This window comes from Cervus canadensis, chromosome 19, assembly GCF_019320065.1.
Source record: "Cervus canadensis isolate Bull #8, Minnesota chromosome 19, ASM1932006v1, whole genome shotgun sequence".
NCBI lineage: Eukaryota > Metazoa > Chordata > Mammalia > Artiodactyla > Cervidae > Cervus > Cervus canadensis.
In genome coordinates, this window is record NC_057404.1 from 43,628,120 (window position 1) to 43,654,254 (window position 26,135).

General features: G+C 34.5%; 1 protein-coding gene across 4 annotated transcripts in view; it reads left to right on the plus strand.

The window, feature by feature from the left end:
• The window catches only part of TET2 (tet methylcytosine dioxygenase 2), a 126,181-nt gene that overhangs the window by 90,720 nt on the left and 9,326 nt on the right, over nt 1–26,135 (plus strand). For 3 of the 4 annotated variants that reach the window (XM_043438859.1, XM_043438857.1, XM_043438858.1), the window contains 3 exons: nt 13,035–13,185; nt 15,063–15,152; nt 25,467–25,604. In XM_043438859.1, coding sequence (XP_043294794.1) covers nt 13,035–13,185; nt 15,063–15,152; nt 25,467–25,604 — 379 coding nt within the window. Of the gene's footprint in view, nt 1–13,034; nt 13,186–15,062; nt 15,153–25,466; nt 25,605–26,135 lie in introns of those variants that run through there. The other variant, XR_006263795.1, reaches the window with a different exon arrangement.

A 26,135-nucleotide genomic window follows, 5' to 3' on the forward strand; every position in this document is an offset into this window, starting at 1 on the left:
TTTATAAAACAGGGCTCAAAATGCCCACTTCACAAACATGCAATAGGATCTTGTATTTGCTAACACGCATACTTTGAGGAAGGTGCACTCACTAATATTTTGTACCTTCGGACAGTGTAACTATGAGTTAGAAGCAGCTTGCTGGAAGTCTGTGTATATCCACAAACTGGACCATACTATAAACTTGAAAATATCTGTGTGTCTGCTCGCTGCAAGCTCACTCTTTTTGTGTGCCTGGCCATCATGTTAGAATATTGATACCACTTCGGTGCTGCAGTATTTGAGACAGTAAGCTTGGTAAGAAACTTTAGGGTTTCCAGATCAAGGATTTTACTATATCTGTAGCAGACAAAAATACAAGGCTGTAGAGGTCCTGTAGGAACAAACTGGTTTTTCACTGCAATCTAGTTCCTTACTTCCATTGTAATAATCAAAATTGCTTCTATTTTTACTGCTGCTAAATAATCAACACATTAGCCATGGATGGGCATTATTTTCTAGGAATATAAAAATTTGAAATAGGAAAGCAAGGGTATACAGTTAAATATATTTAATGCAACCAAGAATTTATGGTTTGTTTGTGTTTTTTTTATGTTTTAATCTCATCTGCTTGCAGGAAATTTAAATCTTCACTTGAAGAAAGTGTATTTTTTAATTTTCCTTCTGCTTTGGTATTCTTGTATATCATTAAAAAATACAGGAAAATTCACAGTGCTGCACTGAAATCCTATGTAACTATTTTAGTCACAGTTTAATTTTGTGCTTCTTCCTTTAGTCTCCTTTCTCCCATGTCCACCAAATTACAAAATAGTTTACTGAGCTTATGGAAATATTGTCTGTTCATTGCAACAACTCACTGCTAACCAAATTTGTAGTTTCATTGACTATTACTCTAATTGGTATGGTTTAAGTATATGTTAGGGGCTCCCTCTGGGACACTGGGGGCAGGTAGGGGAGTACTAAATCAACTATAAATAATCTATCAAAATTACTGTTTTGATATGAAAATGTGGCTTGGTTTTCTATGATAGTTATGATCTAGAAATTTCACGGTGTGTACCTTATGGCCATAAACCCACTTTCACAAATGATAGATGGAGGATTGAAGTTGTTGATTCATAAGACATGACTCAAACTTATGGTTGACAGCTTTGAAGTGAAGTGAAAGTCGCTCAGTCGTGTCCACCTCTTTGCGACCCCATGTCCATTATATTCTCCAGGCCAGAATACTAGAATGGGTAGCCTCACTTCTCCAGGGGATCTTCCCAACACAGGGATCAAACCTAGGTCTCCCACACTACAGGCAGATTCCTGACCAGCTGAGCAATAAGGGAAGCCCAAGAATACTGGAGTGGGTAGCCTATCCCTTCTCCAGCAGATCTTCCCAGCCCAGGAATCGAACCGGGGTCTCCTGCATTGCTTTAGGTGTAAGGAAATATTCTATTTATCCTAACATCTCATGTTTCATCTTTTTTTAAAAAATGCATTTAGGTGCCTTTAATCAGAAAGAAAATGAACATTAAGACACCTTGAGCTGGTGTTGGTGACAACATTTTTCTCAGGAATTCAGTGACACTGCCTTGTGTTCGTAAAGCAGACTTCCTCTTAGACTTGGTGGCTGGAACTTCTAAACCACCAAAGATCTTGTGAAAATGACAGTTTTGTTTACATTTCTTAAAGTTTCCTGCAAACTATATTTCACATCCTTTGTAACTGATTTAATTTTTATAATATTATACATCTGTTATTTTTCCCCTAAAGGCTTTTCTTTGATTCCTATAAATGCCATTGTCTGAAACATAATTTATTTCTATATGTCAGATTTTATGTTAAGAACTTTGCTAAATTACATTATTTTGCTTTTGAAAATCACGAATGTTGATGGGGCTGGGGTCTAAGAAAAATTGTAATTTGTTTCACTGGTCTAAATAGGAGGCAGGTACAAAGCTATTAAAAGATGTGCTGCAAATATTAAAACATTTTAAAGGGCAGTCTATATGCTTTTGCTTAACTTGATCTGGAATTTCAAAGTAAAGATGAGGAGTTATTTAGATGATATTTTGGCTTTGAGTTACTCATACTTGGAGCAGTCCCCCAAAAAACAAAAAATATACTTGAAGTACATGATTCAAATAGACACTTAACCAATGACATACCATATATCACTCAGATACAGCTTATGAAGTTTCTCCTACCCTATAAAATAAATTTTATTTCATGTCTGGCAAAAGTTAAAATTATTAGTATTTGCCAAGTATGAAGAATACTTATTTTCATGGCATGAGATTTTATTTTTATTGCAGCTTGTTTATTGTTTCTCTATCCTTAGGCCTTGAAAAATTCCTGGTAACAGGGTCAAAGGGCTGCCCTGGTGGCTCAGTAGGAAAAGAATCTGCCTGTGATGCAGGAGACCTGGGTGCAATCCCTGGGTCGGGAAGATCCCCTGGAGAAGGAAATGGCAACCCACTCCAGTATTCTTGCCTGGAGAATCCCATGGACAGAGGAGCCTGGTGGGCTCCATAGGGTCACAAAGAGTCAGACATGACTGAAGTGACTAAACAACAACAGTGAAGGATAATCTCAAATTGGGGCTGCTGACTCATTTTAATGTTCAAAGCTGTGTGACCCTCATCACTGAACTCTTATAAATCCCAGTGCCCTCATGCACCATAACCACCCACTGTGAGTCCAGAAATGAACTCTGAGAGCATCGTCCAGTGGGAAAGTCAGAATGAATTTTTACATTTCCTTTGAGCCAGGCCATTTGTTTCTCCTTTAAAGATTTCCGTTTGAGATGTCCATTTTACGGACTAAGCCTCACCAGTATTTTTTTGGCAAGTGAGAGTTGTGGGAGTGTTATCTGTCATTATAAGAAAGTCAAAGCCAGAACTGTCTCTGCCATGCTGGGTGATATTAAGCTTTTAAAGAAACTGTATATTATAAAAATTTTCCAATAGACATAAATGGAGAGTGCAGGATAATGAATCCCTAGGAACTCATCACATGGCTTCAACATTTATCAACAATTTGCCAATACTATTACATATATCCTCCCCTCCACACTTCCTAACCCCACCCCCACCACTGTTTTAAAGCAAAACAGATGCCATATCATCTCAGCTACATTCACTCTGATGTATATCGCTAACAGATAAGGACTTTTCTTTAACAAAACCTAGTCACAGTGGCATTATCCTTCATTTCAAAATTGAGTGATTCTTGAATATCATTTATGATGTTGAGACCACATTTAAAGTTCCCTAATTGGATCCTATTTCCAATATACACAGAGAGAAAAAAAATACTGAGAAAAAGAAAGTCTGTATCTTGCATTTGATTGAGACTTTTCAGTAGGTCCTAGTTCAAGCCTATCATCTAGCATAATTATTGCTAGAACTTCCTTTTATTCTCAAACATGTCCCAGTTTGTAAGATCAAGTATATGATTCACAAGCCTCTTGTGACTAGTTTCCCCTCTTTTTAATGAATTTGTTAGACTGTATGATTTTGATTTGCTTTGTAAAATTTCCCACACTCTGGGTTTGATTGTGCACACTTGCTTAACTTGTTCCTCTTCCCCTAATATCTTCTATACGCTGGTAGTTAGAGACTTAAATATGTATGTATACATGTATATTAGCAAAATGCTTCATAAGTGGTCATGAAATAATCTTACTTCTTTAGGCCCATCATGAGGGACATAATATCTGCTTTGTCCCATTTATAGTGATATTATCAGTGTTCAGTTCAGAAGTTATTAGCTTGATCCACCCATCATAAAGTTTCCTAGAAAGCTTTTACTTAATGGCTTAGCACATCCATCGATGAATATTACCTGTTTCTATTAGTTTGAAAATTGAAATGTTTCTTATTTTTTAATGTTGTACAAATTTATGTGTTGTATACATTTGAATTATTTTGCTAGTTTTCTATTCTTGCATAAGTTTGAATAGCTGATCTAGTTTTTAGCTTAAATTTCTTTTTTCTTTTTTACAGTTAGAAGTCCAAAAAGGTTGAAGCATTTTAAAAATATGTTGCATAGGCAAATATTTTTATTACAGTTTCTCTGATTTGTTATTTAACAATTAGCCAAATTCTGAGTCATGTTGAAAATGAGGCTACAATGTGAAAATTCTAACTGGAATTGAAAGGCCTCTGTTGAAAGAAATGTGCCTTTTTAGTATCCACTTCATGTAGGAAATCACCTTGAAGTCACTTTGTTATGTAGTGATTTTTTAAAATTTAGATATAATCCACACACTAAAATTCACCCTTTTAGTATATAATACAGTGCATTAGTATATTCATGAAGTTGTGCAACATTTTTATCACTCCCAAATATAAACCTCATAGCCATTAGTTAGTCACTCTCCATTCTTCTCTCCCCTAAATGACAACTACTAATCAACTTTCTGTCTCTATAAATTTGCCCCCTCTGGGCATTTCATATTAATAGAATCATATAATATTTAACCTGTCTGTCTGGCCTTTTCCACTTAGCATAATGTGTGTTCTTTAAATTTTTTTAAAAAATTTTAGTAGAGTAAACCAACAAAATTTTAGTTGGTTTACAATGTTGTCTTAATTTCAGGTATACAGCAGAGTGATTCAATGGTACATATATTCATTCTTTTTCAGATTCTTTTCCCAGGATTATTGCAGGATACTGAGTAGAGTTTCCTGTGCTTTGTTGGTTTTCTGTATATAGTAGTGTGTGTATGTTGATCCCAAGCTCCTTTGTTTTGTAAATCATTTTTAAGAAATTAGATTCCACATGACTGATATCATGTCATATCTGTCTTTCTCTGACTTACTTCACTTAGTGTAATAATCTCTAGGTCCATCCATGTTGCTGCAAACAGCATTATTTCATTCTTTTCTATAACCAAGTAATACTCCATTGTATATATATATCACATTCATTCTTCTGTCAATGGACATTTAGGTTGCTTCCATGTTTTGGCTATTGTAAATAGTGTTGCAGTAAACATCGGGGTGCATATATCTTTACAAATTCTGGTTTTCTCTAGATATATGCCCAGGAATGGGATTGCTGGATCATATGGTAGTTCTATTTTTAAGTTCCTTAAAAATAGTTCTTTTTTTTTTTTTTTAAAGAACTTCCATACTGTTCTCTATAATGGCTGTACCAATTTACATTTCCCACAAACAGTGTAGAAGGGTTCCCTTTTCTTCACACCCTCTCCAGCATTTACTGTTTATAGATTTTTTTGATAATGGCCATTCTGACTGGTGTAAGGTTATTGCTCATTGTAGTTTTGACTTGCATTTCTCTAATAATTAGCGATGTTGAGCATCTTTTCAGTTGCTTTTTGGCCATCTGTATGTCTTTGGAGAAATTTCTATTTAGATCTTCTGCCCATTTTTTTATTTTTTTGGGGATATAGAACTACATGAACTGTATATTAGAAATTAATCCCTTGTCAGTCACTTTTTTTGCAAATATTTTCTCCCATTCTGTGGGTTATCTTTCCATTTTGTTTATGGTTTCCTTTGCTATACAGAAGATTTTAAGTTTAATTACATCCCATTTGTTTTTTGTTTTTATTTTCACTAGAAGGTGAATCAAAAAAGGCTATTGCTGCAAAATTTTTGTTAAAGAGTATTCTGCCTAATTTCCCTCTAAGAGTTTTTAGTGCTCAGCTTTACATGTAGGTCTTTAATACATTTCAAGTTTATTTTTGTGTATGTTTTTAGAGAGTGTTCTAATTTCATTCTTTTACATGAGCTGTCCAGTTTTCCCAGCCCCACTTATTGAAGAGACTGTCTTTTCTCCATTGTATATTCTTGCCTCCTTAGCCATAGATTAATTGACCATAGATACATGGCTTTATTTCTGTTCCATTGATCTGTTAATATATTTCTGTTTTTGCACCAGTACCAAACTGTTTTGATAACTGTGACTTTGTAGAATAGTCTGAAGTCAGGGAGCCTGATTCCTCCAGCTTTATTTTTCTTTCTCAGAATTGCTTTGGCTATCCAGGGTCTTTTGTGTATCCATACAAATTTAAAAATTTTTTGTTTTAGTTCTGTGAAAAATGCCATTGGCAATTTGATAGGGATTGCATTGAATCTGTATATTGCCTTGGGTAGTATAGTCATTTTGATAATATTGATTCTTCCAATCCAAGAACATGGTATATCTTTCCATCTTTGTCATCTTCGATTTCATTCATCAGTGTCTTATAGTTTTCAGAGTACAGGTCTTTTGCCTCTTTAGGTAGGATTTTATTCCTAGGTATCTTATAATGTTTTAAAGGTTCATCTTTGTCATAACATTAATCAGTACTTTATTTCTTTTTATGACTAAATAATATTCCATTGTGTATATGTACCACATTTTCTCTGTTTATCAGTTCATAGACATTTTGGTTATTTCTACTTTTTGGCTATTATAAATACCTGTGTACATGTTTTTGTATAGACGTATATTTTCACTTCTCTTGGGTATATACCTAGGAATGACATTGTTAGTCATATGGTAATGCTGTTTAACTTTTTGAGGAACTGCCAGAATGTTTTCCAAAACAGCTGTACCACTCTTAATGCCTAGCAACAAAATACAGAGGTTCTGATGTTTCTACATTTTAATCAAAACTACTTATTGTCTGCCTTTTTCATTATAACCTTTTCAGTGGGTATAATGGTATCTCATGGTTTTGATTTGCATTTACCTTATGAGTAATGATGTTAGTCATTATTTCATTTGCTATTGGCTATTCCTCTGTCTTCTTTGAAGAAATCTTTACTTAAATCTTTGCTCAATTTTTAATTGTTCTGGATGCTAGCACTCATCAGATATATGGTTTGCAGATATTTGCTCATTCTGTAGGTTATCTCTTCATTTGATGATATCCTTGAAGCACAGAAGTTTTTTATTTTGATGAAATCAATTGCTTGTACTTTCAGTGTCATCTCTAAGAAATCACTTCATAATCCAAGGTCTTGAAGATTTACACCAATGTTTTCTTCCCAGAGTATTATAGTTTTAGCTCTTACATTTGAGTCTTTTGATCACTGTTGAGTTATCATGTGAGATAAGAAGTCAGCTTCATTCTTTTGCATGTGACTATCCAGTTGTCTCAGCACCATTTGTTGAAGAGACTGTGTTTTCCATATTGAATTGTCTTGTCATTCCTGTTGAAAATTAATTGACAAAGATGTATGGGTCATTTCAGGACTTTCCTATTTCATTAATTTACATACCTGTCCTTATGCCAATACTTCATGGTATTGACTGCTGTAGTTATTGTGGTAAGTTTTGAAATCGGGTGTGTAAATCTGTTTTCCTTTTATAGGATTGTTTTGGCTACTTTGTATCCTTTTCAGTTCTCTATGTATTTTAGGATCAACATATTAATCTCCCCATTTGGGATTTTGACAGAGGTTTTATTGACATCTTAACAATATTACATCTTCCTATTTATTAGACAGTATGTCTTTACATTTATTGAGGTTTTTAACTTCTTTCAATGATGTTTTATAGTTTGCAGTATACAAGTACTACACTTCTTTTGTCAAATTCCTAAGTAATTTATTATTTTTGATGCTATTTTAAGTGGAATTATTTTGATTTTATTTTTGAATTGTTCATTGCTATGACACACTTACACAATTGGTTTTTATATATTAACCTCATATCCTGCAAACTTATTAAACTAGTTGATTAGTACTGATTTTTTTAGTGGATTCCTTAAGATTTATACATATAAAAATCTTGTCATCTATGAATAGAGATAGTTTAATTTCTTCATTGCCAATCTGAGTGTCTTTATTTTTTTTTTTAATCCTTTTGCATTATTTCCCTGGCTAGAATGTAAAGTGGATATTGAACAGAACTGGCAAAAGCAAACATCTATGTCTTATCCCTGATTTTAATGGGAAAACTTTTAGTTTTCACTACTTAGTATGATGCTAAATGTAGGGTTTTTGTAAACGTTCTTTGTCAGATTGAGGAAGATTCTTTTTCTGTTCTTAGGTTGAATTTTTTTTTTTTTTTTTTAGGTTGAATATTTTTATCATAAAAGGATGTTGGGCTTTTCTCAGATGCTTTTCCTGTATTTCATTTTGTTAATGCAGTATATAATATATTGACTGATTTTTTTGTACATTGGACCAACATTGCATTTCTGGCATAGTTTATTACTTGGCTATAGTGTATACTTTTTGTGTATATTGCTGGATTCTGTTTGCTGGTGTTTTATTGAGGATTTTTTCATCTGTATTGATAAGGGATATTGGTCTATAGTTTTCTTTTGATGTCTTTGTTTTATAGTTTCAGGGTAATACTGGATTCCTAGGATGCATTGGAAAGGTTTCTCTCATATTATTTGGAAGAATTTGTAAAGGATTGGGGCTAGTTCTTTAAATGTTCTTTAAATGTACCAGGAAAATCATGTACTCCTGGGTTTATTCTTGTGGGCATTTTTTTGATTATTGATTCAATCTTCTTGTTATAGATATATTCAGATTTCTGTCTCATCAGTTTCAGTAGTTTGTGCTTTCTGGGATTTTCGTCCATTTCCTCTATGTTATCTAATTTGTTAATAGATCATTTTTATAGTATTCCCTTATAATGCTTTTAATAAGGTCATTGGTAATATCCTCTTTTTTATTTCTAATTTTAGTAATTTGGGTCTTCTCTCTTTTTCTTGGTCAGTCTAGCTCGTTTTGTCTACCAAGACCTCAGACAGCTACAATGTTCAACAGCTGCCTCTGACTATTGTCAACAAATACCTCCAGTGGGGAAAAGGCTGTGTTTAATAGGTGAGCTCCAGGTCAGATCAAATAAAGAAAGCCTTGTCAGTGGGGTCTTCTAGAGAGCTACCAGATAGGTAAAGTAGTGACATTTCTCCAGGAGTAGGGCTTTGGAGGATATCCAGCCTAATTCTGCCCTCTCCAGTGGTTGTCAGCCTGCTGATTTTCACCATAAATGTGAACTGCTGGTTTTCAAGGCTGTTGTGGAGTTCTGGGGACAGTGGGAATAGGGCAAGTTAAAACATTGTGTAAAGTTTAGCTTCTTACCGAAATTTCACTGCTATTCTTGAATAAATGCTTTCTGGACTGCTACAAGCCTTTTGTTAATTTCCATATTTCTGAAAAGTTGACTTTAAAAATCTTTTCCCTATTAACTGTTTGGTTACCATTACATATAGTTTGTAAACAAATGATAGAATAATGCATGGTAAGTATCTTTAGTTGTGAAATTTCAAAATAGTGAATTGGTGCCTTAGTAAACCATCCAAAAATGATTAGTTTGTGGTTTCTTTTTGATATCATTATTAACTGATTTGAAAAATTAATGGGTTTTAACTTGTGTTCTTTTCAATGAGAAATGGTATTTTGAGATCACAATCTGTATCCAGATGTGCCCATTGCTACAACAATATTGTTACTTTAGGTATTTTCAGTGGGCAGATATGTAAATTTTTTTTAGAAAGAGAAATTTTGAACTTTTTAACCCATGAATTCATGCTATTTCCTATTCATAGGATTACAGGATCTTTACTTATCTTTAGACTTCTTTCATCTTATACTGAAATTCTCAATTGAAGTTAACAATGATTTCTTCATGTCAGAACATACATAAATAACTTCAAAATAATATTGTTACTACAGATAAGACTATTGTTGTCCAGTGAGGTCAGGAGAGCAATACATAAATGAAAGATGCCACAATCCACTTATCCATATGTATCCAGAGTAAATGAAATAATTATCTCAAAGAAGTATCTTTTTTGCAGCATTGTTTACTATAACCAAGATGTGGAGACAACCTAAGATTCCATTAATGGATAAATGGATAAAGATGTGGTTTGTGTATACACACACACAGTAATTATTATTTAGCTTTAAAAAAAGGAAATCCTGTCATTTTTGAAATGTGGATGAACTTGGAGGGTATTATTATACTGAGTGAAATAAGCCAGATGGAAAAAGACAAATACTAATGGTATCAATTATCCATGGAGTCAAAAACAAACAAAAATCAAACTCATTGAAACAGAGTAGCATAGTGGTTGTGAGAGTCTAGGGCCTGAGGGAAATAGAGATTGGTAAAAGGATATATATAATCTTTCATTATAAAATCTGAGGCTCTAATGTATAACATGGTGACTATGGTTGATAACACCTTATGGTATAATTGAAATTTGCTAAAAGGGTCATACTTAAATGTTCTTTGCAAGAAAAAAAAAGATAAATTTGTGAGGTGATAGATATGTTAACTAACTTGATGGGAGAATCCTTTCATAATATATGCTTATATCAAATCATCACATTGAATGCTTTAAATATGTACAATTTTATTTTTCAATTATACCTCAGTACATCTAGGAAAAAAATAGCTACTGAACATAGTTTTCCTTGTGGCTTGTTTTATCTTGTTTTTAATTTTTTATTTCTTTGCTTGGTTGCCTATTTATTGCCCTTAGGATAGAACTGACTTGGTCTGTAAAGTCACAGTACTGTATTTTAGCCAAAAACTAGAAAACACTCAAAGGCCCATCTGTGTTGGAATGGTTAATTTGTGGCATATTTATACAATTGAAAACTGTATGCATGTAAATATAGTAAAACAACATGTAACAATATGGTTGCAACATCCAAAAAATATTAAAGAAAAGATACAAATAAGCTTAAATAAATAATTGCATGTACATGTATATGTTATGTATGTATGTGTATAATATACACACACACATTTCTGCCTATTTTTATACTACAGTATAAAATATATAGCATACTACATGTAGTGTCAGTTCAGTTCAGTCACTCAGTTGTGTCTGACTCTTTGTGACTCCATGGGCTGCAGCACTCCAGGCTTCCCTGTCCATCACCAACTCCCGGAGCTTGCTCAAACTCATGTCCATCGAGTCAATGATGCCATCCAACCATCTCATCCTCTGTCATCCCCTTCTCCTCCTGCCTTCAATCTTTCCCAGCATCAGGGTCTTTTCTGATGAGTCAGTTCTTCGAATCAGGAGGCCAAAGTATTGGAGTTTCAGCTTCAGCATCAGTCCTTCCAATGAATATTTAGGACTGATTTCCTTTAGGATGGACTGGTTGGATCTCCTTGCAGTCCAAGGGACTCTCAAGAGTCTTCTCCAACACCACAGTTCAAAAGCATCAATTCTTCAACGATCAGGTTTCTTTATGGTCCAACTCTCACATCCATGTATGACTAATGGAAAAACCATAGCTTTGACTAGATGGACCTTTGTTGGCAAAGTAATGTCTTTGCTTTTTCATATGCTGTCTAGGTTGGTCATAGCTTTTCTTCCAAGGAGCAAGCGTCTTTTAATTTCATGGCTGCAGTCACCATCTGCAGTGATTTTGGAGCCCACAAAAATAAAGTCTGTCACTGTTTCCATTGTTTCCCCATCTATTTGCCAGGAAGTGATGGGACCGGATGCCATGATCTTAGTTTCTGAATGTTGAGTTTTAAGCCAACTTTTTCACTCTCCTCTTTCACTTTCATCAAGAGGCTTTTTAGTTCCTCTTCACTTTCTGCCATAAGGGTGGTGTCATCTGCGTATCTGAGGTTATTGATATTTCTCCCAGGAATCTTGATTCCAGCTTGTGCTTCATCCAGCCTGTCATTTTGCATGATGTATTCTGCATATGAGTTAAATAAGCAGGGTGACAATATACAACCTTTACGGACTCCTTTCCCCATTTGGAACCAGTCTGTTGTTCATGGTCAGTTATAACTGTTGCTTCTTGACCTGCATATAGATTTCTCAGGAGGCAGGTCAGGTCGTCTGGTATTCCCATCTCTTTAAGAATTTTCCACAGTTTGTTGTGATCCACGCAGTCAAAGGCTTTGGCATAGTCAATAAAGCAGAAGTAGATGTTTTTCTGGAACTCTGTTGCTTTTTCGATGATCCAGCAGATGTTGGCAATTTGATCTCTGGTTCCTCTGCCTTTTCTAATTTCCGGTTCCTCTGCCTTTTCTTTACATGTAGTGTAAAAATAGTCAAAACTATATATGTGTGTGTGTGTGTGTGTGTATAAATGTATGTGTGATCTATCCTATACATAGTATGAAAATGGGCAAAACTATATATATACACACACACACACACTTTTTCACTTTTATATCTAACTTTCACATACATATACACACGCATACACACTAAGTTCAGTAGGTTTACAGTATGTATTGTATAAAGAGCTTCCCTAGTGGCTCAGATGGTAGAGAATCCACTGGCAGTGCAGGAGATCTGGGTTTGATCCCTGGGTTGGGAAGATCCCCTGGGGAAGGGAGTGGCAACCCTCTCCAGTATTTTTGCCTGGAGAATTCCATGGGAAGAAAATACTGGCAGGCTGCAGTCCATGGAATCACAAAGATTTGGACACAATTGAGTTGACTATGCACAGTGGACACAGTAGTAGATATAGTATAAAGGGTTTCCCTCATGATTCAGTGGTAAAGAATTTGCCTGCCAATGTGGGAGATGCAGATTCGATCCCTGCATCAGGAGGATCCCCTGGAGAAGGAAATGGCAACCCCCTCCAGTATTCTTACCCGGAAAATCTCATGGGCAGAGGAGCCTGGCGGCCTACAGTCCATGGAATCGCAAAGAGTCGGACATGCCTGAGTGTATGGGCACAGGCACACAGACAATGTAAAAACAGGCAAGACTAATCTCCTGTGAAAGAAGTTCCTGTTAGGAGGACAGCGCCTGAAAGGATGGGGTTTTGAAGGTGCAAGTGTATGTTTTGTTTCTTAGTTTAAGTGCCACGTGGGTATGTTCCATTTGTGAGTGATTGCAAGCTATAAAATCATGTGTACTTTTCTCTGGTTTATACTACAATAAAATGTTTGTTTAAACAGTCTTTTTGAGTCAATTGAAATAGTTCGTTTCTCATTTGATTGTGGCACAGCTTAATATAAAGTTAGACTTTTAAAATTAATTTGCACCCATTTTGGAATGTAGATACCCAGAACATGAGATTGATGGCCCAGACAGTGCTACCCATAGTCATGAACTTGGTTCTTTGATTTCTCAGGAGAACCTGTGCCTGTCAGGGGCTGGACCCAGAGACCTGTGGTGCCTCGTTTTCTTTTGGTTGTTCATGGAGCATGTACTACAATGGATGTAAGTTTGCCAGAAGCAAGATCCCAAGAAAATTTAAGCTGCTTGGGGATGACCCAAAAGAGGTTTGTTTACTTCCTGATGTATAATCTGTTTATTTTTCATGGAGAATTGATGAACACAGATGAAATGAATAATATGATATACTCTGTTAAACTCTCATTATCAGAGAGAATTTCATCTCAAAGATTGATCAATAAAATTTTGGCTAAACTGTAGACACGCAAAATAACATTTTATAAAATTATGCGTGATAACAACCATGTGATACCAAAGTAATAGGGTTTGAGCAACACAAACTCTTTATGCTTATGGCTTTTTATTCTTTGTCTTTTATGTTAATTCCAGAGTTTTACACAGCTGTCATATCCATATGAAAATTATTAATACTTCACTGTTAAAACTTTCATCTTTTAAACCTGAATTATAGAAGCCATGTTTGTGACTGCCACATTCATAAAAGACCATTTCTATTCACATTTTCAGCCCATGAGATTTGATGGTTTAATGTTACTATAATAAGTGCATTCAAGTAACTGAAACATATTTAGATTTTAATATAAAAATGTAGTTGAAATAAATGAACTCTGATTTCTCATTGACGTCACTGGGTTTGTCCTTTCTCTAGACTATCAATTTCTCGAAATATAACTTGTAAACTGGTATCAAATTTAACAACTTTTGGGTAGCTTGTGTTCTAGGGTATGTTAATTGACTAATTGGAAAACCTCAGTATGTTTAGCATTTAAATATGATTAAATTTTCAGTGAATCTGCACACAGAATAGTTTTCTTTTAAATTTTAGATGCAATTGAAATAGATATGTATACTATTGATGTAATAATTTTTACATGTCCCTCTAATTGAAAAATTTGTTATCTCTATTATTTGTAATTATAATAGTAAGTGGAAATTTAATAAAGTGCAAAAGCTCTTCAAGTCACGATATAATTTTTTTTCATAGAATCATAATATTTTAATATGCTGTTATTAATGTGCTAGAGTCCTCTTTTCATAAAGAAAAACACCCAACTATTTAATAAACCTAATGAATAGCAAATTTGCATGCTGCCTTCCACTTTAATTTTTCACATTGGAGAGCTTTTTCACCACTACTTCATAAATATTTATTCCTGTGTTTCATGTGAACCAAATCCAGGGGATGGCTAGTAACATCCTCTGTCTGTTAGATAGGAGGGCTTCAGTCAGAAATCTCCTCACCTTCTGAAATACAAACGTTTTTCAGCCAGCTGGTTAAATCTCCCACAGTTTTTAGAGAAATATCAACGTGAAATGAGAACCTCTAAGTATGAATGGAACAATGGACTATTATCACCTAGCATTTAAAAAAGCATATTCTTTGGTTGGGGGGGGTGGGGTGTAACTGAACATTTTTCCTCTTTTAAACTTTACAAAATTTTTCACATATACCACATTATAGTTCTTAGAGTTTTATTCATATTTGAATCACCTAGCTATTTTTAGTTTTATGGAGATATCATTTCAAATTTTGAAATGCTATTTTCATAAACATTTAAAAATATAAAGATTGGAAATAGGTTAAACCAAACAAATCCTTTGAACACCTCATCTTCCTTGGCCACTAACTGGAGAGGATTAAAGAATGTGACCTTTTAAAATGGTATGGCTTCATTCTCCTAATCTACTACTTGTATAGACATATATTGATAAAATGCATGCAAAGTAGAAAATTGATTAATCTTATTAAAATAAAGTGATAGACATTTAACAACACAAAAATAGGTTATAAATGGTCTATGCTTTTCACTTAGAAATAGTGTGTTAAGATGGCAGTTATTTAATAAGAGATGCTATATATAGTGATTTGGATCTAAGATGCAGGGGAAAAAATCTAATCACCTTTCATATATGGATAGAATGGATTTGGAATTTAATATGCAGAATTATTCATTTTACACAGGAAGAGAAACTGGAGTCTCATTTACAAAACCTGTCCACTCTTATGGCACCAACGTACAAGAAACTTGCACCCGATGCATATAATAACCAGGTAAGTTTAAACAATTATTAACACTTATTGAGACACTTTACTTACTCATTATTGATGACCTGTCTTTCCAGAAATATTTTTAAAGCAGTGCTTTTCATTTATGTAACTTTTTCTCTTCCTAGTTGTTGAAGCCACTGTAGTGTTCTGTTTTTGATATATGAAAATTATACCATCCAAAAGAGCATATTTCTGGTCTTTTAATCTGTAAAGATAAAAGTTTTTAAGGCTCACAAGCTGTTTTACTTACTAATCTTGTTCTCATATGGATAATTTTATCTCTATAGACAGGCTTTAGTGGTTAATTAAATCATATAGTTCCAACCACCTGTTAACTGTTTTCATAGCAAGTCTATACATATCAAGCTATGGGTGTACCACTTTGTAAGTGTATATACATGTGATGAGATATGTTAGATTTTGCTAGGTTCTGCCTATTTTCTAAGTGTGTGCCAGGTTCTGCCTATATGGAAGGCTTGGTGATTTGTTTAGAGATGCTCATGAAGGAGGCAAAAGACCATGAAGTCTACATGGCTTCAATAAACTCCTTCTTTAGAGGAGAAATGTAAAATGCCAACTATAGAATAAAATGATAACAGCTGAGACAGAGGTATGCACACATTTCTGAAGGAAAAAAAGCTTCTCCCTGAGGAGAGGAGAGCTATAAGGTCATAAATGGCCTTGGAGGCCATACAAAGATCTTTGAACTTTAAAATCCTGTAGACAAGAGAAGAGACCTATCACTGGGGTGTTCTAAGTGTATATTGGGGTGTGTTCTAAGTGTATATTGGGGGCAGTGAGGGTGAAGTGGTTTAACTCTATAAGGTTGAAAGTGAAAGTGTTAATTGCTCAGTTGTGTCCAACTCTTTGCAACCCCATCAACTGTAGCCTACCAGGCTCCTCTGTCCACGGGATTCCCCAGGCAAGAATACTGGAGTGGGTTGCCATGCCCTCCTCCAGGGCATCTACCTGACCCAGGGATTGAACCAGGTCTCCCACATTGCCAGCAGATTTTTTACTGTCTGAGCCACCAGGGAAGTGGTGAGAGTGAAGTGTTTTAACTCTATAAGGCAACTCAAGCCAAATAAATGAAATACAGCTTAGATTAGTGGGAGAATAGAGAAGTAAACTATTGCAGTCATTGGGCAAGACATGTTAAGGTCCTAATTTAACAAAGTAGCAGCAGTGATAAAATGAAATAAATATTTCATAAATTTCTGGCTTAGGTGGCTATTAATTAGTATTAGGAATCAGTGAAGAAAATTAAGTTTGGAGGAGATAAAGAGAAGACGATAAATGTCATTTTGGACATGCTAGATTTGACATATTTCTAGGATAATCAGAAAAACAATATGAAAAAATAACCCAAGTTAGCACTGTGGGAATTATCAAAATGCGGGAAATAGTTAGTAGTAAATGCAATTTTTCAGAGTGGAGATTATAAAGATGAGAAGTGGCTAATGATTTAACATTTAACAGTTTAGGGGTGAGTGGAGGAAGAGAAACCACTGAAGGAAGGGCTGGGCTGGGGCAGGAACAATGGAATAGGAGAGGTTAAAGATTTAAGAGGAAGAGGAAGACTGATAGATGGGGGAAAGCTGGAAGTGATGAGAAGGTATTCAGAGTATGCAGCAGCAGGGATATGAGGAAGTGTGAAGGGCAACATTTTTGCAACCATTGTTATTTGCAATACTTAACAATGTTAAAGACTGGAAGGGGACTAGATTGGTCTACACAGCAGAGACAGGGGACCCAATTCTAATGAACAATTTAGCTATGCTTTAACACATGGACTTCAACATTTTCCTCAAACCCCAATTCACTTTTTTTTTTTTAAAGTAGCAAAGAGGGCAACTTTAGTGATTGTCTTTTTATAAGTTGTTTTATGTCACACCTAGATTTTTAGAGAGATATATGTGACTATGAAAATTATTTTAAATGTGGTTAATAACAGTGGGATTAATATTGTTATTTTACAACCTTACCTGTTTTAATCAGTGTCACCGGAAAGTGTAAGGAATGGTTTGATACTGTTGTAAAACATCTCTGGGTAAGCAACACAATAAATCAAGCTATAAAAAGAAAATGAATTGAGTCTATACTGCTGGATTTCAAGTTTGGCCATTTTCTGTTGAATGAATTTTTTATAGGGGTTATTAATCAAGTGGATTTAACTGAGGAATGGGACAAAACAACAAGCATTGATGTTCACCTTACTCCTTTGATTCTTACTCTAGACTGTATCATACAAACTTGATTATCTAAAAGCATCTATATTCTCTATTTGTGTTTGGAGTATTTTATGCATTTCCTAAACCTAGAATATCTAAAATACGAAGGAGCCTCAGATTTTTAAGTTTTAACAACATGATTATGATTATATATAATTCCTTAAATGTATTTTAATATTTGTATATGAGCAAATGTGTAGATGTACTATGATCTTCCCTGGTAGCTCCGTGGTAAAGAATCTGCTTGCTAATGCAGGAGACCCAGGTTTGATCCCTGGGTCAGGAAGATCCCTTGGAGAATTGGCAACCCACTTCAGTATTCTTGCTTGGGAAATCCCATGGTCAAAGGAGCCTAACCAGTTGGCATAAAGTTTTGGTTAAGCACGATCAATAATGTCTAGAGATCCACTGTATAATTGTACCTATAATCAACAAATTTACATTTAAACATTTTCTAAAATTGTAGCTCTCATGTTGTGTTCTTACCACCATAAAATACATTCATACATTTAAAAATAGATGTAATGTCTATATAAACTAAATCAACTAATGGCTAAGAATGAATAAGGTGTTTTTTTTAATTTCATGGGAGGTGCTATTGGAAATATTTATCCATATGTCTTAACATGGTTTAGAGATCTGAAAAACAACCATGTGTTCATTTCCTACAGAATATGTAAAACATAAAAGTTATGGATGCTGCCAAGGCCTGTTATTTGGTCTTTGCCTCCTTTTCCCCAGCTGAATATAATACCTTTATTTCTCACATATGCATGTTTTTCCTTGCTTTAGTCCTTGATTTCATAAAATCTTATTGCTAAAGTTAAGCTTCATTGGGTCTTCACAGCATTTCTTGTGTCAGCTCCATGGTATTAGAATATATTTTCTTAATTTAAATACATCTTCATATCTGCCAGTAGATTTGTATTTCTCTGTCTTTTCTATGATTATCTTACTACTAAAGTTTAGGCCTGAATTAGCAGGCTTAAATCTTAAAATCATGTGCTTTCATCATGTGTGGAGATGACATTTTAGACCAAGAGAACTTTCTATGACAGTGGAAATATTTCCTGTTTAGAATGGTAGTTACATGTGGTTACCAAATACTTGATATGTGGATAGTGCAATTGATTTAATGAAATTTTCATTTTAATTAATTTAAATTTAAATTGCCACATGTGGCTGCTAGCTACCAAATTGAACAGCACAGCTTTACACCATCAGAAAGTCATCCACTTAGAACTGTCTTCCAGACAGATTAATTTCCAGTAATTCATTCACAGACTCCTGCATGGTGTTTCTTATAAGATGACATAAGTCTAAAAACCAACTAGATTTTGTATCATTTTTATTCAAGGAACAGAATAAAGCAAACTAGACCACAAATGGACTAAATAGTCACAAACCACTGGTTTGTGAAATATAGTGGTTGTTTACCTTTAACTAGTCTCTCAAAAATGCTGTATAAACCTAATAGTAAATAATATTCAAGCCATCACAAACTTTATCATGTTATGACTTCAGCTTCTAGCCATGGTAGATTAACAGAAACTGATTTACTTTCACACATTTTAAAAAAAGAAAAAATACACAAAGCAGTAGTTTTTAGATATAAGATAATAAGAAACTCAAGATACTATCACTAGAGAGAAGGGAATTTAAAAAGGTAAACTTCCAATTACCCCACTTGCTTCCTAAAGAGCACATTAGGCTTCAGGCAGGAAGGAGGGACCTACACAGACCCCACGATTTTCTCTGTGTTAGGATAAGAAGTTCAGAATTTGGTAAAAGTGCTGGAATTCACAATTCAGAGTCCCAAAGAGGAGAATGCTTCATTGAGAAGAACTCCAGAGATCTGTAGAGTCTTCAGCTGTGTACTAAATGTTGCACGCATGTGAAGAGATTACCAGGGAAAGAATGGAAAGAATCATCAAAAGAAACAGGCGAAACAATCCTTCGATTTTATGCAGGACTTGGAATAGTTATTGTTAATACCATCCAGAAGGAAAAGACACCCTAACAGAACAGATACTAAATACAGTATTTAGAATTTTCTGGCCTTGGTAACAGAAGTAGATTAGGCTGTTCTGGTTCCATCTAATAATATTTAAAAGCAAGACTTGAAAGGATCAAACTGATTCCAACAAACTTAATGGGGGTGGGGGTGGTCTTCCCAGTGGCAAAGAAACCGTCTGCCAGCGTAGGAGATGCAAGAGATGTGGGTTTGATCCCTCAGTCAAGTAGATCGCCTGGAGGAGGGCATGGCAACCCACTCCAGTATTCTTGCCTGGGAAATTCCATGGACAAAGGAGCCTGGCGGGCTATAGTCCATGGGGGTCACAAAGAGTCAGACACGACTGAGTACATACACACAACAGCATCTCAGAACAAAAAAAAAATTTTTAGATAGAATTAATAGTATCTAGTAACTCATCAAAAATTATCAGGTATACAAAGAAATTAGAAAACATGACCCATAATTGGGGGCGGGGGGGGGGGTGTGCTTGGGTAGGGAGCAATCAACAGAAATAGTTCCAGAAATGACATATGATAGGAATATATTGACAAGGGCATTAAAATCACTAATATTTCATTTGCTCAAGACAATAGAGGAAAGTATGAGCATGACTTTAGAAACAGCTAAGAAGACATCAGACCCATACTGAACTTCTAGAGATGAAAAACATATATAATATCTGAATAAAAAATACAGTAGATAGAATTAACAGCAGATTAGTGAGCTTGAATATGTGGTGATAGAATGTCCCAGTGTGAAAGAGGACAAGCAAAACTGAAAAAGAAAATGAATTGATCAAATGCCTATGGCACAGTATTATTACCCTGATATAGTGTAATTAGAATCCCAGAAGGAAGACAGACAATATTTTAAAATATAATGGCCAATTACTCTTCAAGTTTGTTCAAAACAATAAACCCATTGATCCCAGAAGAAGCTCAGCAAGCCACAAATACAGGTTGTGTGTGCGGGGGGAGGAGATTAATAAAGAAGGCTACATAAAGTCACATTAAAATCAATAACATGAAGAGCAGATGGAGGAGGGGAAGAAAAGACATTATTTATAGAGAAAAAATTATAAGAGGCATAGAAAAATGCAAGAAAAAAAGATAGGAGAAACATCTTTAAAGTACTGGGGAAAAAGAAAACAAAACTATTAACCTTGAAATCAGTAAAGACTCTAAAAACTGAAGGCAAAATAAAAATTTATTTTCAGACCTACCAAAGCTGAAGTAATTTTCCACCAGCAGACTAACACTTCAAAAATGTTAAAGGAAGCCCTCTGATAGAAAAATACTAGATAGAAATCTGGATTGACAAAGAGGAATGAAGACATCATAAATAGTAGATATTTAAGAAAAAACACTTTTTCCCCTTATTTAAAAAAATTTTCTTTAAAAAAAATTTTTTTTCTTTAAAAGATAATTTGCTATTTTAAAATATATTTAAAATGTAATTTAAGGCTTATAACATGTAAAAGTGCAGAAGCTGGGGAATTGGAAGTATATGGTTGTAAGATTCTTATATATGGAATAGTATAATACTACATGGATAAACTATTACACTGCACTATAAACCTTAAAATAAGCAGCCACTAAAAAAAGTGTATAGTCCCCCAGTAAAGAGATGAGAATAGAATCCCAAAGCATTTTTTTAAAATATGGAACCAAAGATAAAACAAATAGCATATGGTATATTTAATCTCAGTAATATAAAAAAGCCATATCAAAAGTAAATTTTTTACCACTCCCAACTTAAAAGGCAGAGCTTGTGATATTGAATAATCACACTGATGCAAAACAATTATTTAAAAAAGCAAGAACCAAGAAATATTGTACTAATGCCAATCAAAAGCTGGAGTGATATTAATAGCAAGGTAGATTTCACGGCATAGAATATTATAAAGATCATTTTATAATGATAAAAAGGTCAGGTTAGCAAGAGAACATAATCCTAACTATGCATATAATAGTTTCAAATTATATTAAACAAAAACTGATAGAACTAAGAAATCTCCAACTGCAATTAATTCTCAGTATATCTTTCTCAATGACTGTTAGAACAAGTGGACAGAAAATTAATACGGGAACAGAAGACTTGAACAACACTTTTAACCAAATTGATGTTATTGACATGTATAAAACTCCCCACACAATGACAGAGTTAACATTAATTTCAGGTGTACAAGGATGATTTACCAAGATAATTGTTTGGTGACCTGGAATATTAACTATCAGTAAATTTAAAAGTCACAAAGTATGTTCTCTGACCCTACAAAGTAAAAATCACAAATCTCAACAAAGAAACTATTTCAAACTGAATGAAAATGAAGATGTGACATTGAAATTTGTGGGATGCAACTATGAAGCCTTGCTTAAAGAAAGATTTATAGCATCGAACAGTTATATCAGAAAAGTATAAAGCCTCAAATCAGTGATCTTCTACCCTATGAAACTTGAAGAAAAGGAGCACTTTTAGCCTTATAAGAAACAGAAAGAAAGAAAAGCAGAAGTTAAGAACCGAAATCAATAAAATAGAACGCAGAAAAAACAAAAAATATCAGTGAAGTCAAAAGCTATTTCTTTGAGTCAGTTTAATCAAGAAAAAAATAGAAGGTACAAATTGTATCAAGAATTAGAGATGAGAAATCACTGTAGATCCTACAAACTAACAATAGAAAACATTATTAAAACTTTATGAAAATAAAATCAATGACTTAGATGAAATGAACAAAGTCCTTAAAAGGCACAAATTACTAAAACTTACTAAAAGAAAAAATAAATAGGACATGGAAGAAACTTAGATGTCCATTTACAGATGAATGGATAAAGAAGTTATGGTACATATATTACTCAGCCATAAAAATGGACACATTTGAGTCAGTTCTAGTGAGGTGGATGAACCCTGAGCCTATTACACAGAGTGAAGTAAGTCATATACATTACCAAATGTAAAATAGATAGCTAATGGAAAGTTGCTGGATAACACAAGGAGCTCAATGCAGTGCTCTGTGATGATGTAGAGGGCTGGGATGGGTGCAGGGTGAGGGGGAGGGTGAGCATATGTATATTTATGACTGATTCACACTGTTGTATGGCAGAAGCCAACACAATATTGTAAAGCAATTATCCTCCAATTAAAAATAAATTTTAAGAAAGAAAATAAATACCACAAATACTTCTGTGTCTATTAAAGAAATTGAATTTGTAATTAAAAACTTTCTCAAAAAGAAAACTCCACACCCAAATGATTTCCCTTCCAAATTTCACCCATTATTTAAGAAAGAGATAACAATGGAAATTCTTCTAGGAAGTAGCAAAGGAGTGAGACTGGAAATATCCTGATACTAAAATCAGACAAGGATATTAAAGAAAAAGTAAAGTCCAGTGATCTTCATGAATATTAATATGAAAGTTCTTAACAAAATTTCATGCAAATACATCCAATAATGGTGTAAAAGGGATAATTCGTCATGATCAAATGGAGTTTATTTCAGGAACAGTTAGTTCATTTGACAGTCAAAGATCAATTGATGTGATTCACTATATTAACCAACATATTGGCGGGGGGGGAAATATCTCAACAGAGAAAAAGCATTTGACAAGATTTAACATCCATAGAAGGAAAATTTCTCAGCCTAATAAAGGTCATAGATGAAAAACCTAAAGCTAACATGAGTAATGGTGAAAGACTGAAAACTTTACCCCTAACAGCTGAAGTGCTTAGTGGTTTTATGACATGGCAGTAAGTTAAAGCAGCATTTCACTCCTAAACTTGTTCAAGGTAGAACTGTAATTTGCTTTACTCTATTTTGTGACATGAAGCTTTTTAATGTTATTTTGTGAAAAAAAGTGAGTGTTTGCTCAGCTCTGTCTGACTCTTTGCACCCCCATGGACTATAGCCCGCCAGGCTGCCCTGTTCATGGGATTCTCCAGGTAAGAATACTGGAGTGGGTTGCCATTTCCTACTCCAGGGCATCTTCCTGACCCAGAGATCCAACCTGGGTCGATCTGCATTGATCGAATCTGCATTGCAGGCAGATTCTTTACCATCTGAGCCACCCATCCATTTTGTGGTGGGATCATGCCTGTTATCTAAGGTAGACCTTTGACATCTGTGAAAACTCAATAAATGGAAAGCTAAATTTAAAAAACAAAAAAACATATTACTCAGCATAAGAAAAGGATGTCCATGCTTACCACTTCTAGTTAACATCTTTCTTTTAACTTCTCAGCTCGGTTTTAGTGTTTGTTGAGAGTGTTCTCTGTGCCATGTTTATAAACAGAAGTTTAATATACAGTTGTCATACAGTAATAAAAATACATACATAATTCTTTATCAAGTGGATGTTTGCTTAATAAAATTCAAGATAGGTTTTCAATTTTCATCTTGGCACCTAGCTTTTTTGGCATCCTAATTTTTTAAATTGAGGTATAGTTGATTTACCATATAAGTTTCACATGTACAACATAGATATTCAAAACTATTAAAGATTATACTTCATTTATAATTATTGTAAATTTTTAGCTATGTTCCTTGTGCTGTATAATATATCCTTGTAGCTTATGCTATTTAACATCTAACTGGAAATTTTAGACAGTGCAGAAGGCAAGGATACAGATTCAATATGAAGAAATAAAACTGTCCTTGTTTATAGACAACATGTGTTACATGGAAAATTCCAAAGAATCTACCAAAAATACCTCCTAGAACTAATAGTCTACAACAGTTGCAAAATATAAAAAGCAATTATATTTCTATATACTAGCAATAAACAATTAAAAATTGAGATGAAAACCAGTAGCATCAAAAATGAAATTCACAGATACCTATTTGACAAAACTGTACAAGATCTATGCACTGAAAACTATAAAACGCTGCTGAGAGAAATTATAGAAGACCCAAATAACTGGAAAGATATGCAGTGTTCATGGATCACAAGACTAAATATTATTTAAACGTCAGCTTTCCCAAATTAATCAATGGATTCAGTACATGACCTACCAATATCTTACCAGGTGTTCTGAAGGAATTGACAAGGTGACTCTAAAATATAAAGAGAGAAGTGTAAAGAACCCATAGTAGTCAAATATTTTTTAAAGACCAAAATTTGAATATTTATACTCCAGGATTTCAAGATTTACTACAAGTCTACATTTACTACAAATCAAGACAGTTAGTTATTGTCTACACACACACACACACCCCAGTACAGTATTAAAAACAAAAGATCAGAATAGTCTGGAAATAGATTCAACATGTATGGTCAAGTGATTTTCAACAAAGACAATTCAATGGGATAAGTATAAACTTTTTCTACCCACTGGTGTTTGAACACTTGAATATCCATATGGAAAAAAAAATTCTTTGACTCTTATTCTCACACCCTATATAAAAATTAACTCAAAATGGATCCATTTGTATAAAATTCTAGAAAATGCAAACTAATCTCTAGTGACAAAGCCAATCAGTAGCTTGTGCTTGAGAAGAAAGTCATGTGGCTCAGCTGGTAAAGAATCTGCCTGCAATGTGGGAGACCCCAGTTCAATCCCTGGGTTGGACGATCCCCTGGAGAAGGGAAAGGCTACCCACTCCAGCATTCTGGCCTAGACAATTCCACAGACTGTATACTCCACGGGGTCGCAAAGAGTCGGAAACGACTGAGCGACTTTCACTTACTTACTTGAGAACAAAGTAGGAGGCGTGAAAGTAAAGAGGCATGAGGAAACTTTGGGGAATGATGGTTATGCACATTATTTTGTTTGTGGCAATGGTTTCATATATATATAGTGTACTGTTTGATATACATATTAAACAGTACACTAAACAGCATATATTTAAAGTATGTCAATGATATCTCAGTAACACTGTAAAATAAAAACTTTACTATGTCAAGGCATTTGCCCCGTTTTGCCTCATTCCATTGTGTTTTGGGATATGAAATATAATACAAAGGAATTTTTTGACCTGCTCATTATACCCGTCTTATACTTTTTTTGTCAAATGTGTGCCTAAGAATTTCAAATGCCTAAGTACTTCCCACTCTTGGACACACTTCTGTTTCTCAGATTGAGTACGAACACAGAGCACCAGAGTGCCGTCTGGGTCTGAAGGAGGGCCGTCCATTCTCAGGGGTCACCGCGTGTTTGGACTTCTGCGCTCATGCCCACAGAGATTTGCAAAACATGCAGAATGGCAGCACACTGGTAGGTGGGGCTGAGGGGAGGTCAGCAGCATGTGCTATTGAAGAGCAGAGGACGGAAGTTAGCAGCATTTAATTAGCATGATCTGCTTCCTGCAGATGTCATTGTAGAGGCCAGTGTTTTCATGAATGATTGCTGTTGCAAGTGACCTTATTTGGCATAACTAGTATTCATATAACAGGTTGGCATATCACATCAGTGGAAAACTGTTGAGAAGTACATGAAAATCATGAAAATTCTTGGTACTAAACTGGTGACTGACTATGGCTAGCTATAATTGGATGTCAAAAAACATCTTTCAGAATTTAGTATCAAATATCTGGTAAGTTATAATCAGTTCAGCAAAAAGTCACACACAAGCCAAGATACCAGTCTAACTTACATAGAGAAGATATATGAAAAATGAGTCGCCATTGTCACAGTAACTACTATAGAAGGTTCAAAGTCCAAAACAACCTATTGTAGCTACATATTACAGCCAGTGAAATGAATTGGCCTTAACTGGAAACTTTGCTAAGGGGAGAAAATGGACCC